Below are 13,043 nucleotides of genomic sequence, written 5' to 3'. Positions count from 1 at the left end.
CAGCTGGAGACCGCTGGCCATGGCAGTCCAGCTGCGTCTCACACGGACGCAGAAGCGGCTCTCCGCTAGGGGAGTGAGCGGGCAGGGCACACGGAGCCCCCTGGTGCCTGTGCCCTCTTCCCTAGAGAGGGATGCCACTCTGCCCTCTAAGGGCAAAATGCAGAACATTTTCTCACCTCGGATGGCTTTTAGCATCAGGGTGAACAACTCATTAGGGTGAGGAAGGAGAATATCTCCAAATCTAGGACAATTCTCACTGGACAATGGCTCTGTCCCATGCCCACTGCAGGGGCCTGGGAAACTGAGTGTAGGGCTGGAGAAAGTAGGTCAGTCCTCAGCCGCCTGTAAAAGCATCACGCCCAGTGCTCTGCTCACTGACATCTGACGCTCCGCAGCACGGGGCTAATTTGGACAAATGCCCAGGCATTCTCTCCTCCCCTCCCCTTACCCCCACATAATTGTGTAACGCATTTCGAGGCTTAGACACAAAGCAGGAAACTGATGCTTAATTTTCAATGACACACTCAGATGGGCATAAGCTCCAAAGCTACCTAATGCAGAAATCTACTGTTTTCTGTACAACTCTAAAAAGGCATATCTCAATTCCTCACACACAGGCTCCACAGAGATTTTATGCATAATTGGTATCCAAAGAATATCCTTTGATTTAGGCAGGCAGACAAAGGGTCCGTTTCCATTTAACTATCTTGACATAACTGTTCCTCAAAATTGTAGGACCTGGAAGGAATAATGGGTAAACCAGAAATTCCCAGGAGACGTGATACGAAGTAAAGTGGCTTCCGAGTAACAGAGGAATCATGGGAAGGCAGAGGTCCACTGCTGCAGAGCGAAAGGGCTCCCTCCCTGTGACATTAATTAAAGGCGAGGACCAGAGTAGGAGCTGGGTCTGGCCAGAGCTGGACACCCACTCTCTCTGACACTGTCTTTTAGTTTTGCTTTGGTTTAGGTCCTGTGGCTTCCATACACTCTTGGAAACCTTACAGACAGGGCGACTCTCCTCTCTCCTTCCCCATCAGCCTTGCAGTGGGAGCATATATACCAGGCTTCGAATGAGGGATCCTCGACTCCTTGCTACTTGACGGACCTGCCTCCCTTTCGACATCGTGGATCAATTACACATCATCTGTATGGTGAAACTTGCCAGCGTCTTTCCTGACTCACTGTTAACCGCAGCCAAGCGGTTGATGCTGTTAATGTGAATATTAATAGGGGCCAAGGACTGTGCTGAGCAAACCGGTGTATTATTGAATTCTCACAGCAGCCCTAGGATGTAGGGAATATCACGATTCTCATTCTATAAGACAAGTTCACAGAAGTTAAGCAATGGCTATGGCTTGAACCCAGAGCTGCTTGCCACTGAAGCCTATGCTCTATCTACTGCTTTCTGAGGACACCTGTGCCTGACTCCAAGCTCCCGGAGGCAGCTCCTCCTGGTTGCAGCAGGCTGCGATTACCTCAAGGTCACCCCCAACTTGAAAGGCTGTGTGGCGGTTGGGAGGTGGTAGATAGGACTCTAGTGCTACATGGTCACCCTGACCCAGGAACCTCTCACGCTCGTGGCTTTGAAACTCCCCATCCACAGGGATTCTTGTTCCATGTCAGGTGTAAATAAGCATGTAAGAAATGCTTTCAAAAATAATTTCCTTCGACCTACTAGCCACAAGCCTTTGCTTGCCCTTGTCTTTCCTCAACACATCACTGTTAATACCGAGGAGCTAAATGGACAAGAATCTTAAGCTGCAGTGTTATTCATTGTTGATGAAATTAGAAGACAAAAATCTCAATTGTTGTTAAATTTATATACATTTATAAAAATGTGTAATAAAACACATTCGGTGTTTTTTCGCAGTGAGGCCTTTCCAAGGATGTGGCAGGAGCGGGCATAGCCTGGCCCACGTGGGTGCCCCAGGACACTAAACTGTGCCTGGGTGCTCTCTGTACCTCACTAACTACCCCCGTTTGACTGTGGTCTGCGTTGGACATTCTAACCCTCTGAAACAAGGCCCAGCAATGTACACAAATAATAAAAGGTCAAAGGTCAGGCAGGAGTATGGAGACATATGTTGGGAATGTAAGTGGCTGGTGACGTGCTAAGTACTAGCGTCAAAATTGGGAAGATCCAAGCTTTATCTTGCAATGGGATGGGAGCCTGTTACCAGGAAGTAGGCCAGGTACAGGGGGCCAAATACCAGACACCAAATGAACTTCAAAGACAAGCATGGGGAGCCCTGGACTTTTCTTCCCATATTTTTCACGACAAACATGAAGCAATAAAAAGAGTGTGGGCTGAAAGGCTCTAAGATTCATAGCAGTGCTGTTAAAAGTACCGAGGGCTCAGGAAACAAAACGTATGTGCAACATGAGCTATTATAGAGAACCTTCTTAGATTTATGAAAACAGAAATGTCCCCCAATTTCTAGATTCTCTAGAGAGTAAAGCTACTTAATTGTTCTCAGAGTTACAATGAGATTTCCCCCAGAGAAGTCAGGTGATTTATTTCCATAATAAAAAAGTCCTTTAAAAGATGTCTTTGTTTTTCAAAAATACAGATACGACTAGCAAAAGTATCTGTGGCAGCTGTGAAAACATTCAAACCGCCAGTGAAGGCATTTTCCTCTCTTTCACCACAGCTGTTCAGTTCAGGGCAAGGTTTCTTTTCCTCTTCCACTATGCGTCCAAATCAAAAAATCTGGGCTCTAAATTGCAGAACACTACTCTCAAATTTTCTTGAATAGGCTGCCACCATGTGGTGACTACTAAAAAAATACCTATTTTTATATACGTAAAATATACATTTTTTAAATATATACAAACACATTGATTTGAGTTTAATTGCAAGACGAAACTTCTGAGCTGTTTTAGAACAAGACAGACTCAAAGAGACCTGATCCGCCTGCCACTTAGACACTGGACGTCCTGGACGAGATGCCAGCTTTCCCTGGGCAGGGCGACAACTTGCTTGGGTTCATTCCCCCCAGCAACATGAGGAATGTGTACTTTCAGATTTTGTTCTGTGCTACTTTATTGTACTTAATGCGTTCTTTACTTTGCTTGATATTTGTGAAATGCATTAGGATTTTTTAAAATTAAAAACTGTGTTAACTATTTAAGACATGAAGCTGTAAAAAACCAATATGATACATCTGGACACGCCACCCATTGCCCAGTATAAGAAAAAAAGACACGACCAACACAAGTGAAGGGGCCCATGTTTCCCTTCCATCTACATCTGTATCGTTGTCGCTGTAAATGGTTTTCCTGATTTTGTTCATACTTCCCATTCACTGCTTTATGCTTTTACTTTATATACATGTGGCCCTAAAAACACGTATTAGATAGAATTGCTTTCTATCTAATATATGACCTTATATAAGTGGCATTCATAAAATGAAACACATCTTTTTGCAATATCCTTCTTGCTTTTTTTCAATGCTGTTTTAAAAAGTCCTTCCATGTTGATATTTACAGCTCTAGTTTTCTTTCAAAATTGTCTTGTTTTTGTCCGTGGGCTTCTGTATAAATTTTAGAATCAGCTTGTCAAATTCTACAAAACAGTATTATGTCAGGATTTTGATTCAAATTTATAGATTAATTTGGGGGAGAATTAGTATCTTAAAAGTACAGAGTCTTCTTATCTATGCTTTTATTTGGGTCTTCTGAATGAATTTCATCAAAATTATATAATTTCTTTCATAATGTCAGAAATAACTTTTGTTATATTTATTCCCAGGTACCTTATATTCTCATTGCTATTAGAAATTGTATTTTTTTAAAAAATTAATTTTCAAACTGTGAGTGTACCATTTAGAAATGCAATTGGTTTCTGCAAGTTCATTTTATATCCAAGAACCTGGCTGAATGCTTATTAATTCTCATAGCTTTTAATAGATTCATTTGGGATTTAACATAGATAAGCATATCATCTAGGAATAAAGACAGCTGGGCGTCTTCCTTTCCAATCACTATGAATTTTCTTTCTCTTTTTATATTATAGCTTGTCTAGCAGTTCCTACAGCATGCTGATTAGGAGTACTGGTAACGGGTACCTTTTGTCTTTCCTAATTTTTAAAGAAATGTGTCTAATATTTCACTATTAAATAAGATACCTGCTCTATCTTTTTACAGACATTTTATCGAATTAAGGAATTCCTTTGAATTCCTAGTCTAAGGGGTTTTCTAGAAAAAAATATAAAGGACACTAGATTTTTATCAAATGACTTTCCTTCACCTATTTCAGTGAGAATAGTTTTTAATCTGATGATGTGGTCAATTACAGTAATAGATTTTCTGATGTTAAACCACCCTTGTTCATGCCTAACATTACCAGTGTTTTCTCTTTTTGTGATGATTATGTTGGCTAATGGTATGTCTATTGTGCCAGACTTTTCCAAGAATCGCCTTTTGACCTTGTTGATAATCTATCATAAATATTTTTTTTTCTATTTCATTATTCTATGCTCTTTATTGTTTCTATCGTTTGAGATTTTGCTGCTGTTTCTTCCCCAACGTCTTACATGAAATACCTAGCCTATACACTTCCAGCCCTTCCTCTCTTTTGGTATAGGCATCTGAAGTTATGTTTCTCACAGGCACGATGCATACCTTGCCTTGGAGCTGCGGCGTTTTCCACTGGGAGCTCATCGTCATGGACCCTTTCCTCTGGAACAGGCATTGCAGGGTGGCTTCCAAAGACCCGTGGGCTCCCACGACCAAGATCTTCTTTCCATCTAAGTTGACACCTGCCCGTCAAATGGAAATCAGTATTACAATCCAAATGTCAGAGCCTTCCTATCATGCCGCTTTAATGTAAGGAAAAATAACCTTTTAAAACTTGGCCCTTTGGGTACCAGCCTACAACAACTGAGCCATAACTTACTCTTTCTTCGCAAATTTTATGGTAGAGTGACTAAGAATCATTATCCTGATAATCCAAAGGATGAAAAAAATACTGTCTACATGAATTATCTCAGAATTGAGTTTAATGGCTAATGTCCTAGGGTACATCTTGAAGGTTAATCTTCTTATTGAACTTTGGTACATATTTTGGAATGTTTCTGTGATTGTTGCTTGTTCAGGAGCGAGGGAGGGGCATTTGCCTTTTCTTTTTAACTCAAGCTGCAGTAGAGAAAAATTTAGTGGAATTCTTATGTACTCAGAAAGTCCTTAAATATATGAAACACCGAGCAATAATTTACCCATTAACTTTAATAACCAAGAAAAACAAATTATTCATGTCCATGTCACTGATACAAAATTGCAAGATCAAGGGGAGAATGATGGAAATTAAATACTGATTATTCAGAGATATTGCTCACTGATAAATCCCAATCCAGGTTTTTATACCCTAAACTATATCCAAAAGCTTCCTCATTTAAGTCCTAAGTATAAGTCTTATATAGGCATACATATGACAGATTTGAAGAGTTAAAACTTGACATATTTTTCATCATGGTTATTTTGACCATTTTCAGAAGAGAAGTTGAGAATGTGTTTAAACAGGTTATCTATGCTAATTTCTCTTTAAAATTGCAATACAGTTAATCTTATTAGAAAAATCTTCTGTAGTCATTCATCTCTCTCAAAAGATGATATAAATTAAGCTGACAGTGCATTATTACTCTTCCATGTTTCACTAAGAATCTTGACATTCTAGAAAAAAATCTTCAATAAAAAATAATGTAAATACTAATAAATAGAAAACAGCAGCACTTCTGAAGAAGCATCTTACCTGACTTTTCAAGAAGTTCAATTACGGCCCTGGCCACAGGTGAAACAAAACATTCATGGGCATCACCACGCACCAACTTCCCCAGGTTTATATCTGTGACTCTGAAATCAAAAATAAGGCAACCAGTAGTTAAAACTGCTCAGAACTCACTCATCTGTAATTTCCATGGATTAATCCACAACAACATCCAAGTCAGCGTTGGGTAGGTAGATATATTAACTAATTAAAAGTACATTAAAAAGTGGGAGAAATAGAAGTCATTAGCTTCTTGGAGTGGCCCCTCAGGAAACTTTGCTGTAGTCCTTGTGACTTGGTGTTCTGACTCTGTACCACAAAAGGGCAAGTGTTTTCTAAAATACAGAACAGCTTTCTTATAAAAAATCTAAGAAGCCCCCAAACTCCCAGAATAATTAAAGGACTTAAATTTTAAATGATATTAAACATTAAAATGATTTCTTTCCTCTCTTAATTAGTAACATAGTTGGAACAGTGCAATAAAGAAATCACAGTAAAGCCCGTGCTGGTGTGGCTCAGTGGATTGATCACTGGCCTGCAAACAAAAGGGTCGTTGGTTTGATTCCCAGTCAGGGCACACGGGTTGCAGGCCAGGTCCCCAGCAGGGGGTGCATGTGAGAGGCAACCACACATTGATATTTCTCTCCCTCTCTTTCTCCCTCCCTTATTCTCTCTCTAAAAATAAATTAATTAAAAAGTCTTTTTAAAGAAAATCACAGTTTAAAAAACTCATCTAGCAATTAGAGTTGATTGTTTTCTTTTATATTTTCTCACCCATCCACATCTTTTTCTGGCTTCAGGGCATTGAGGACTTTGTTGCTAAATGAACTCTCTGAGATCTGAAGGGCAAGACCATGTACTCTTGTGTCTTCATTAATCTTCAAGATTTCATCTATAATCTAAGGAGGAAAAACAAGTAAAATCTGTTTTGCAGAAATAAGATTAAACAAAAGCAGCTTTATGTAAAAGATTCATAAAAATGCAACTATTGTAGTTTCTTTTTTATTCCTTGTTGAAGACTTGGTATGAAGCACAATGAAGAAGTCTATTTTCCCTTTTTGCCATGTTTATAAAAGCTCAGAAAAAGTTTGGCCTAATTTTTTTAGTAACTTCTCAGTCTTTATCACCCTGCTCTCTGCCAGAACAAAAGAGAACACAACAGAACAAAACCAAATCTCAGCAGTTAGTAAAGTTTAGATAGGTAAAAGACAATCTGCTGTCCACAACCGTATTTAAGCCAAGCAGACTGCCAACTTTCAGGGAGGCCAGGATGCATGGATCTCGAGCATTCCACCTGGCCCGGCCAAGCCTGTGTTTCAAACACAGTGTGTTCACCAAAAGCTTACTCATCATGATATCCAAGGAGTTGTCATGTCCAAAGAATATGGACCTGAATGGCACAGAGAAAGTACTTCCAAAGGCTATGACAGATGAAATCTAAGCACAGATATCTCCTTTTTATTCAGAACACTGAAACAATTCACTATTTAAGGAAAAAATTAAAGCAGTTTGGGAAGCTAATGTAATAGCTAATGAATGGTTAGGTATGACTGTAAGCAATGTTATGTCCTCTTTATTTAATACCACAAGAGAAATGATTCACTTCACTTAATAAACTATTGTTCCTAAGTAAGAGAGCCCATGGACGTGAATCTTACTAGGAAGTATCAGTTTATCATTTTTGTTTCACTGTCTAGCATAAATCACTATGGTAACAGAAAAAGCTATTTAATATACAAAATTTATCTCTGGCTAGTACGGCAGAGTGGATTGAGTGCTGGCCTGCGAACCTAAATGTTGCAGGTTTGATTACCAGTCAGGGGACTTGCCTGGGTTGCAGACCAGGTCCCCAGAAGGGAGTGGTGAGAGGCAACTGATTGATGTATCTTTTGCACATTGCTGTTTCTCTCTTTCTCACTCTCTCCCTTCCCCTCTCTCAATAAATAAATAAATAAATAAATAAATAAATAAAAATCTTTTAAAAAATATATAAAATTCAGAAAGAAAATTTTCATTCTTCATTCTTTCATTGATCTCCCCCCCCCCCCCGCCCCCCCCCCCGCCAAAAGCTGAGTAATTTGAGCATCTACTTTGACCAGTTCTAAGTAAAGGAAGTAGAGAGAAAAAAGAAAATTTCTACCAACTAATATTCTAGTGGGGAAGACAGGACCAATAATAATACTGTATGCTCCTCATGGAGCTTATATTTTAGTGGGGAAATAGGACCAATGATAATCTTTGGAAGTGGTAAACAATGTAAAGAAAAACAGGGCAGGTTAAGGAGGGTAAAGGACTAATACAGTGATGTTGGATGGAGGCTGGTCATAGAGGGAAACATCTGAATAGAGTTCAGAATGAGGTAAGGGCACTATAGTTACCTGTAACTAGGATGTGATAGAAGCAACAACAAAATCTTAATATATTAAGACCCTTATTCTTTTCCAGCATAATAATAGCACTACACAAATTCACATTTATTAGAATTTCAAAGAAAAATAGGGTATAAATGATTCCTTGTAAAAAAAAAAAAAAAAAAAGAAAGTCATGGGCTATCATTACCAGTGGCAAAACAACCTAAAGAAAAGATTCTACTGCAGACAATGGGTGTCCTTCTACAAATGGACAACCCATTTCTCTGCATTCTGTTAATACTGGTTCAACAGGTATCAGTATTTGTCATAGTACAATGACAAGTGCAGCAGAAACTATCTGTCCAATATCTGGTTTCCTTTCTTACTTAGAATAAATTCTTGATTTTAGCTGTGATAACAAATGCTATAAGGCCACCCGGGGTAAAGACTGCATTTCCCAGTCTCCCCTATGTCATGGGCAACCAATCAGGCTCAGGCCAGTGAAATGAAAGCAGAATTGTGACTTTTCAGGAAAGGTCCCTGAGGGGAAGGGTTGGGGGGAGTGAGGGCGCTGTTTTTGGTCTTTGGCCTTTTTTCTACTTGCTGGTGACAAGATCTTGTTGAACTGAGCCCCATGATTCTGGAAAACAGGGACAGCTGAGAAATCAAACCATCCTCTGTGTACTGCAAAGAGTCAGTCTCACTGATACTCCCTTATCTACCTAGAGCAAAGGCTAGGCACATATCCTACCAATTCCCACATTTTGACTTATAAATAATTAGCTGAACTTTTTGTCCCCGATGATCAATTAGAACAACATGCTTGTTAACCGAGTTCCGGGCAAGCTGCTCTTCCTCCCTGCCCCAGGTTCCTAAACTTTGGTCTGTACTGCTTAGCAGACAGCCCCTCTGAGAACAGTCTTTGATCTATGGCATCAAGCCTCCCTTTCCTCCCACTTCGTCCCATTGGGTTCTTCCTGGCCTGTTAAAAAAAAACAACAAACGTTTCCTTCCTCTGATAATTAGAGATGCTGAGCATCTTTGCATATGTCTATTAGCCATCTGTATATCTTCCTTGGAGAAGTGTCTATTCAGCCCTGTGCCCACCTTCTAAATGGGTGGTTAGTTTTTTCTGATGTTAAGTTTCCCAAGTTCTTGATAAATTTTGGGTACTTGGTAGTTGCAGAATAACCAGAGATGCGGACTGCAGCATGGAGAATACAGTCAATGCTGTCAAGGTAATGGGCTGTGGCGTCCGGTGGGCGATCAGGCAGGGGAGACAGGCCACCGCTTTGTAGGGTGCATGGTTTTGTGGCCACTTTGCTGGACATCCAAAACTGGTGCAAACTGGTAATGAGCGTCAACCGTGGTTGGGGGGAAACAGAAAACCCTTCTGCCTCGCTCTCAGAGGCGGGCAGATCTTACGGTGAGGGATCTCTCCCTATATCGACAACCTTTTCCCCCACCTGGCAATGACCCTTTCGAATTACACCTCTCCTAAGGCTGGGTTTGTTTTTCATTCGAGCGGACACGCGCGGACGGGACGCTGGCGCCGGCTCCGCCATCTTGGCTATGACGCAGCACAACCACCAAGACGGCGGAGCGGCGAGCTCCAGAAGCCCACGCGTCTGAAGGCTTCACGGTGCCGGGCGCACCGGCTGGCGTCTGCCTGCTTCTACGCTTGATTCACGCCTAAGAAAAATGAACGTCTGTGTTATTTCAGAATCTGCTGTTTGAGGTTTTCTATCACTAGAAGCCAAACCAGACCTTGACTGCGGCAGCAGGAAGGAAAGCTGCCGCGAAGGACCGGAAGGCAAGGCCGTGGCGGAGTGTCCTCATCGCCACTTACGGGGGCGCCTGCTTCCTCCCAGGCCTGAGAGGACACCTGCGAAGGCCGTTGCTTCCTGCCGGCAGGAACCAGGAAATCACACCCAGAAGTAGTGAAAGCACGGGGGAGGGGGGCGGTGTTTCTCAGCTGCCACGGAAGGATTTATGCGAAATGTTAGCCTGGAAAGGACCGGGAGGATCAGCTCGTCCTGTTCCTTTATTTATTATCAGTAAGGCGACTGTGCCAACTGGGACCCAGAGAGGCCAAAGTAATGGCCCAGGGGCAAACAACCGGTTAGGACAGAGCTCAACCACCACTGATCTTCAGACAATCTGCACCAGATGACGGGGCCGCTGCCCTGAAGAAACACAATCAGCATCCCTGTTTTCAACAAAGACGAGCAGTAAGGGATAATTGGATAAAGACCATTTACGCTAGAGGGGAAAGTGCACTCTTCCCTCTACAAGTTCAGCGGCAAGAGAAGGCTCGGTCGGTCCAGCCACAGCTGAGATGCCGACGGGTGTGTTCGGTCTAAGGAGGGCAGTGCAGCCAGGGCTGCAGCGCGCTGCTGTAATTACCTCGTCCTCGCCGCTCTCTGGAGGAAGGCAAATGTGAGTGATGTTCAGGCCAGCCTGCAGAGAGAATGGGAGGTTATCCTGCTGCTGCGAGAGTGGATCCTCAAAAAGTTAAAAGGAATTTTTGAAAAGCAACATTCCTCACCTCCTCCGCCAGATTCTGGTTTACTTCCTGCATCAAGTTATCATCACCTGCCTTAGGGGAGGGAATAAGAAGCAAACTGTAACGAGAGAAACATCTTGAAAAGGCACAAAACAAAACAGACTAATTTTGTGATTACAGGTGATTTAATTACAAAGGTGATAAGGAAAGTGTCCAGAAGAAATCCTATTGCTCATAAACGGGAGCTAAATGGCTGGTATTTATCAACGTATCAATTTCTCAGGCTTTCCAATTGTGTCACTTTCTTTTAAATAATAGTCCTCCCAAGGCATATTTAGCAACATAACCAGCATCCTTTCTAAACGAGGACATGAAAGGCAGGGGTTGGATGACTTGCCCATAGGTGCAAAGCAGAGTCCCGGGAAACCCAGGCCCAGACCCGCGTTACTTTCTATTCTTCCTGCAGGCCTATCTTTGTAGTTGATGTAGAGACCGACCCCAAGGAATGCAAGTGACTTAGGCAAAGCTCTGCAGTCTCGAAACTCACAGCGTTGATGGAACTAGACACTGCTATTTCAACATACTTAGTGTATGCCAAAAATGACAGTAGCAGTCCAACTGTTGTGCTGTGTTAGTTTACAGGCTTGGCTCACCTCATTATTTCTCTGCACCTGTCATCACATGGCCATGCCAAAAAGGAGAGCAAACAGTACCAACTGTAGTTGGACACGAAGGGGCTGCGGGCAAAAGATGCACATGGATTGCAGCAGTACTTCTGACACGTAATGACCCTCTGAACTTAGAGCAGACTTTTAAAGACTTGGTAGTAAGATTACCCAATACCTCTTATAGGTGAGGTCATATGGTATTTTTGTCTTTCACCGGCTGGCTTAATGAATAAAATAAAGTAACAAACAAAATAGAACCACAGGCATGGAAACATGGAACAGATGGAAAGTAACCAGAGGGGAGGGGGTAAAGGGAGGGAGGTAGTTGTGGAAAGAAGGGTTAGGGAGTAGAAAAAGAGCATGTATGAAATACCCATGGACATGAACAACAGTGTGGTGACTGACTGTGGGAGTGGGGGGTGGGCTGGGTGGAGGAGGGCCAAGGGAGAAAAATTGGGACAACTGTAATAGAATAACAATAAAAACAGATTTAAAAAAAAAAAAGATTACCTAGTACTGTGTTTCAGCAACCATCAGTCTTCCACAGAAACAAAGGGGAACTCTTTTCCCCTATCACCTTCGAATCATGTGATAAGCATTTATGAGTGGACCACAATAAATCCTTTGTCATGGGACCTATGTGAGTGCCTGCCTCCTGACCTCTGAAAGCTACCCATACCAAAGAGATGGACTCATGGAAGACATGCTCAGGCAGAGTACCTAACCTGGAACCTGTTGAAGCAAAAGACCAAAGGGAAAATGAAAGCAGTTTTAGCTAAGTCCTCTCTTCCTTCCATTAGGCCTGAATGGCACATCTGTGACCAGAAATGCAGCTTGTCTTTTGTATACAATTATTTTCTAAATTGAAATGCATCCTAAAATACTAGGACAGAGCCATGTTCTCATCTTACCTGAATAATAGCAAGAACCGGCTTAAAGGCAGGGTTTTTTTCTTGTAATAAACGCAGAACTTCTTTTGAATTCTGAATGACTTCTCTACATTGAAAAAGAAAAACAACATACCGGGTCTTTGTTAGTGACTAGACAGAATGGATACAGCACATTTTCTTAGTGTCCGTTAGTGTAAGTGACAATAACTAGACCACATAAGGATGTGCTTCAAGTGTGAGAAGTGTAGAGGGGAAGGGCAGAACAATGAAATCATGAAATGCTAACGCATGACAATCTAATTTTAAAAATAAGCAGAGGTAAAGTCCAAGTGTACTGTAATGAAAAGTTTGAGTTTCTTTGTGGAATAATCCCCTTCCTCCACCATGGTCCTTTCATCCTCCAAAAAAAGAGTTTGGGATCCCAGGGAAAAGCGAATGTTGGTGGAGGGAGGGTAGTGAAGACATGGAGTTGGGGAGGGGGTTTGCTATTGGAGAGGTTGTGGGTCAGGACAAATTCCAGGTTCCAGAGTTTAAATAAAGAAGGAATGGGAAGGGAGTGGAGGGAAGGGAATGAAAATGCAATGCTGTGGAAACAGTGGAGATACATCAGAATTTGACACCCTCTTCAGGCCTCTTAAGGAGAGAATGTCTTACTTGTCTGGGCTCTGCACAATGCATTTGTATCTCCTGAAAGTCCCAGCAGGGGCCACCTGCAACTTAGCACCCTTGGGGTGCCAGCCCTGAGCTGCAGCCTTCTGGAATGAGCAATTTCAGAGACTACCTTGTCCACCATCTCTTTAACACGTTCCTCGCTTGCATAAGAAGTTGGCTTTCTTCCCACTCCCACGATCACAGACAAAAGGC

The 13,043-nt window shown here is 41.9% G+C and overlaps 1 protein-coding gene across 1 annotated transcript in view; it reads right to left on the bottom strand.

Moving 5' to 3' along the window:
- MTHFD1L (methylenetetrahydrofolate dehydrogenase (NADP+ dependent) 1 like) overlaps positions 1-13,043 on the bottom strand; it is a 163,137-nt gene that overhangs the window by 144,325 nt on the left and 5,769 nt on the right. Inside the window, exons 2-7 of the mRNA XM_054570112.1 lie at positions 12,201-12,285; positions 10,664-10,714; positions 10,522-10,575; positions 6,539-6,663; positions 5,750-5,850; positions 4,624-4,760 (exon numbers count right to left, since the gene is read on the bottom strand). Coding sequence (XP_054426087.1) covers positions 4,624-4,760; positions 5,750-5,850; positions 6,539-6,663; positions 10,522-10,575; positions 10,664-10,714; positions 12,201-12,285 — 553 coding nt within the window. The remainder of the gene's footprint in view (positions 1-4,623; positions 4,761-5,749; positions 5,851-6,538; positions 6,664-10,521; positions 10,576-10,663; positions 10,715-12,200; positions 12,286-13,043) is intronic.

The sequence above is a fragment of the Pteronotus mesoamericanus genome, unplaced genomic scaffold (genome assembly GCF_021234165.1).
Source record: "Pteronotus mesoamericanus isolate MK-2021 breed Mesoamerican mustached bat unplaced genomic scaffold, CSHL_Meso_final contig_20, whole genome shotgun sequence".
In the NCBI taxonomy this organism is placed as follows: Eukaryota; Metazoa; Chordata; class Mammalia; order Chiroptera; family Mormoopidae; genus Pteronotus; species Pteronotus mesoamericanus.
The sequence above is the reverse complement of the archived record's forward strand: the minus strand, read 5'-3'. Positions and strand labels throughout refer to the sequence as shown.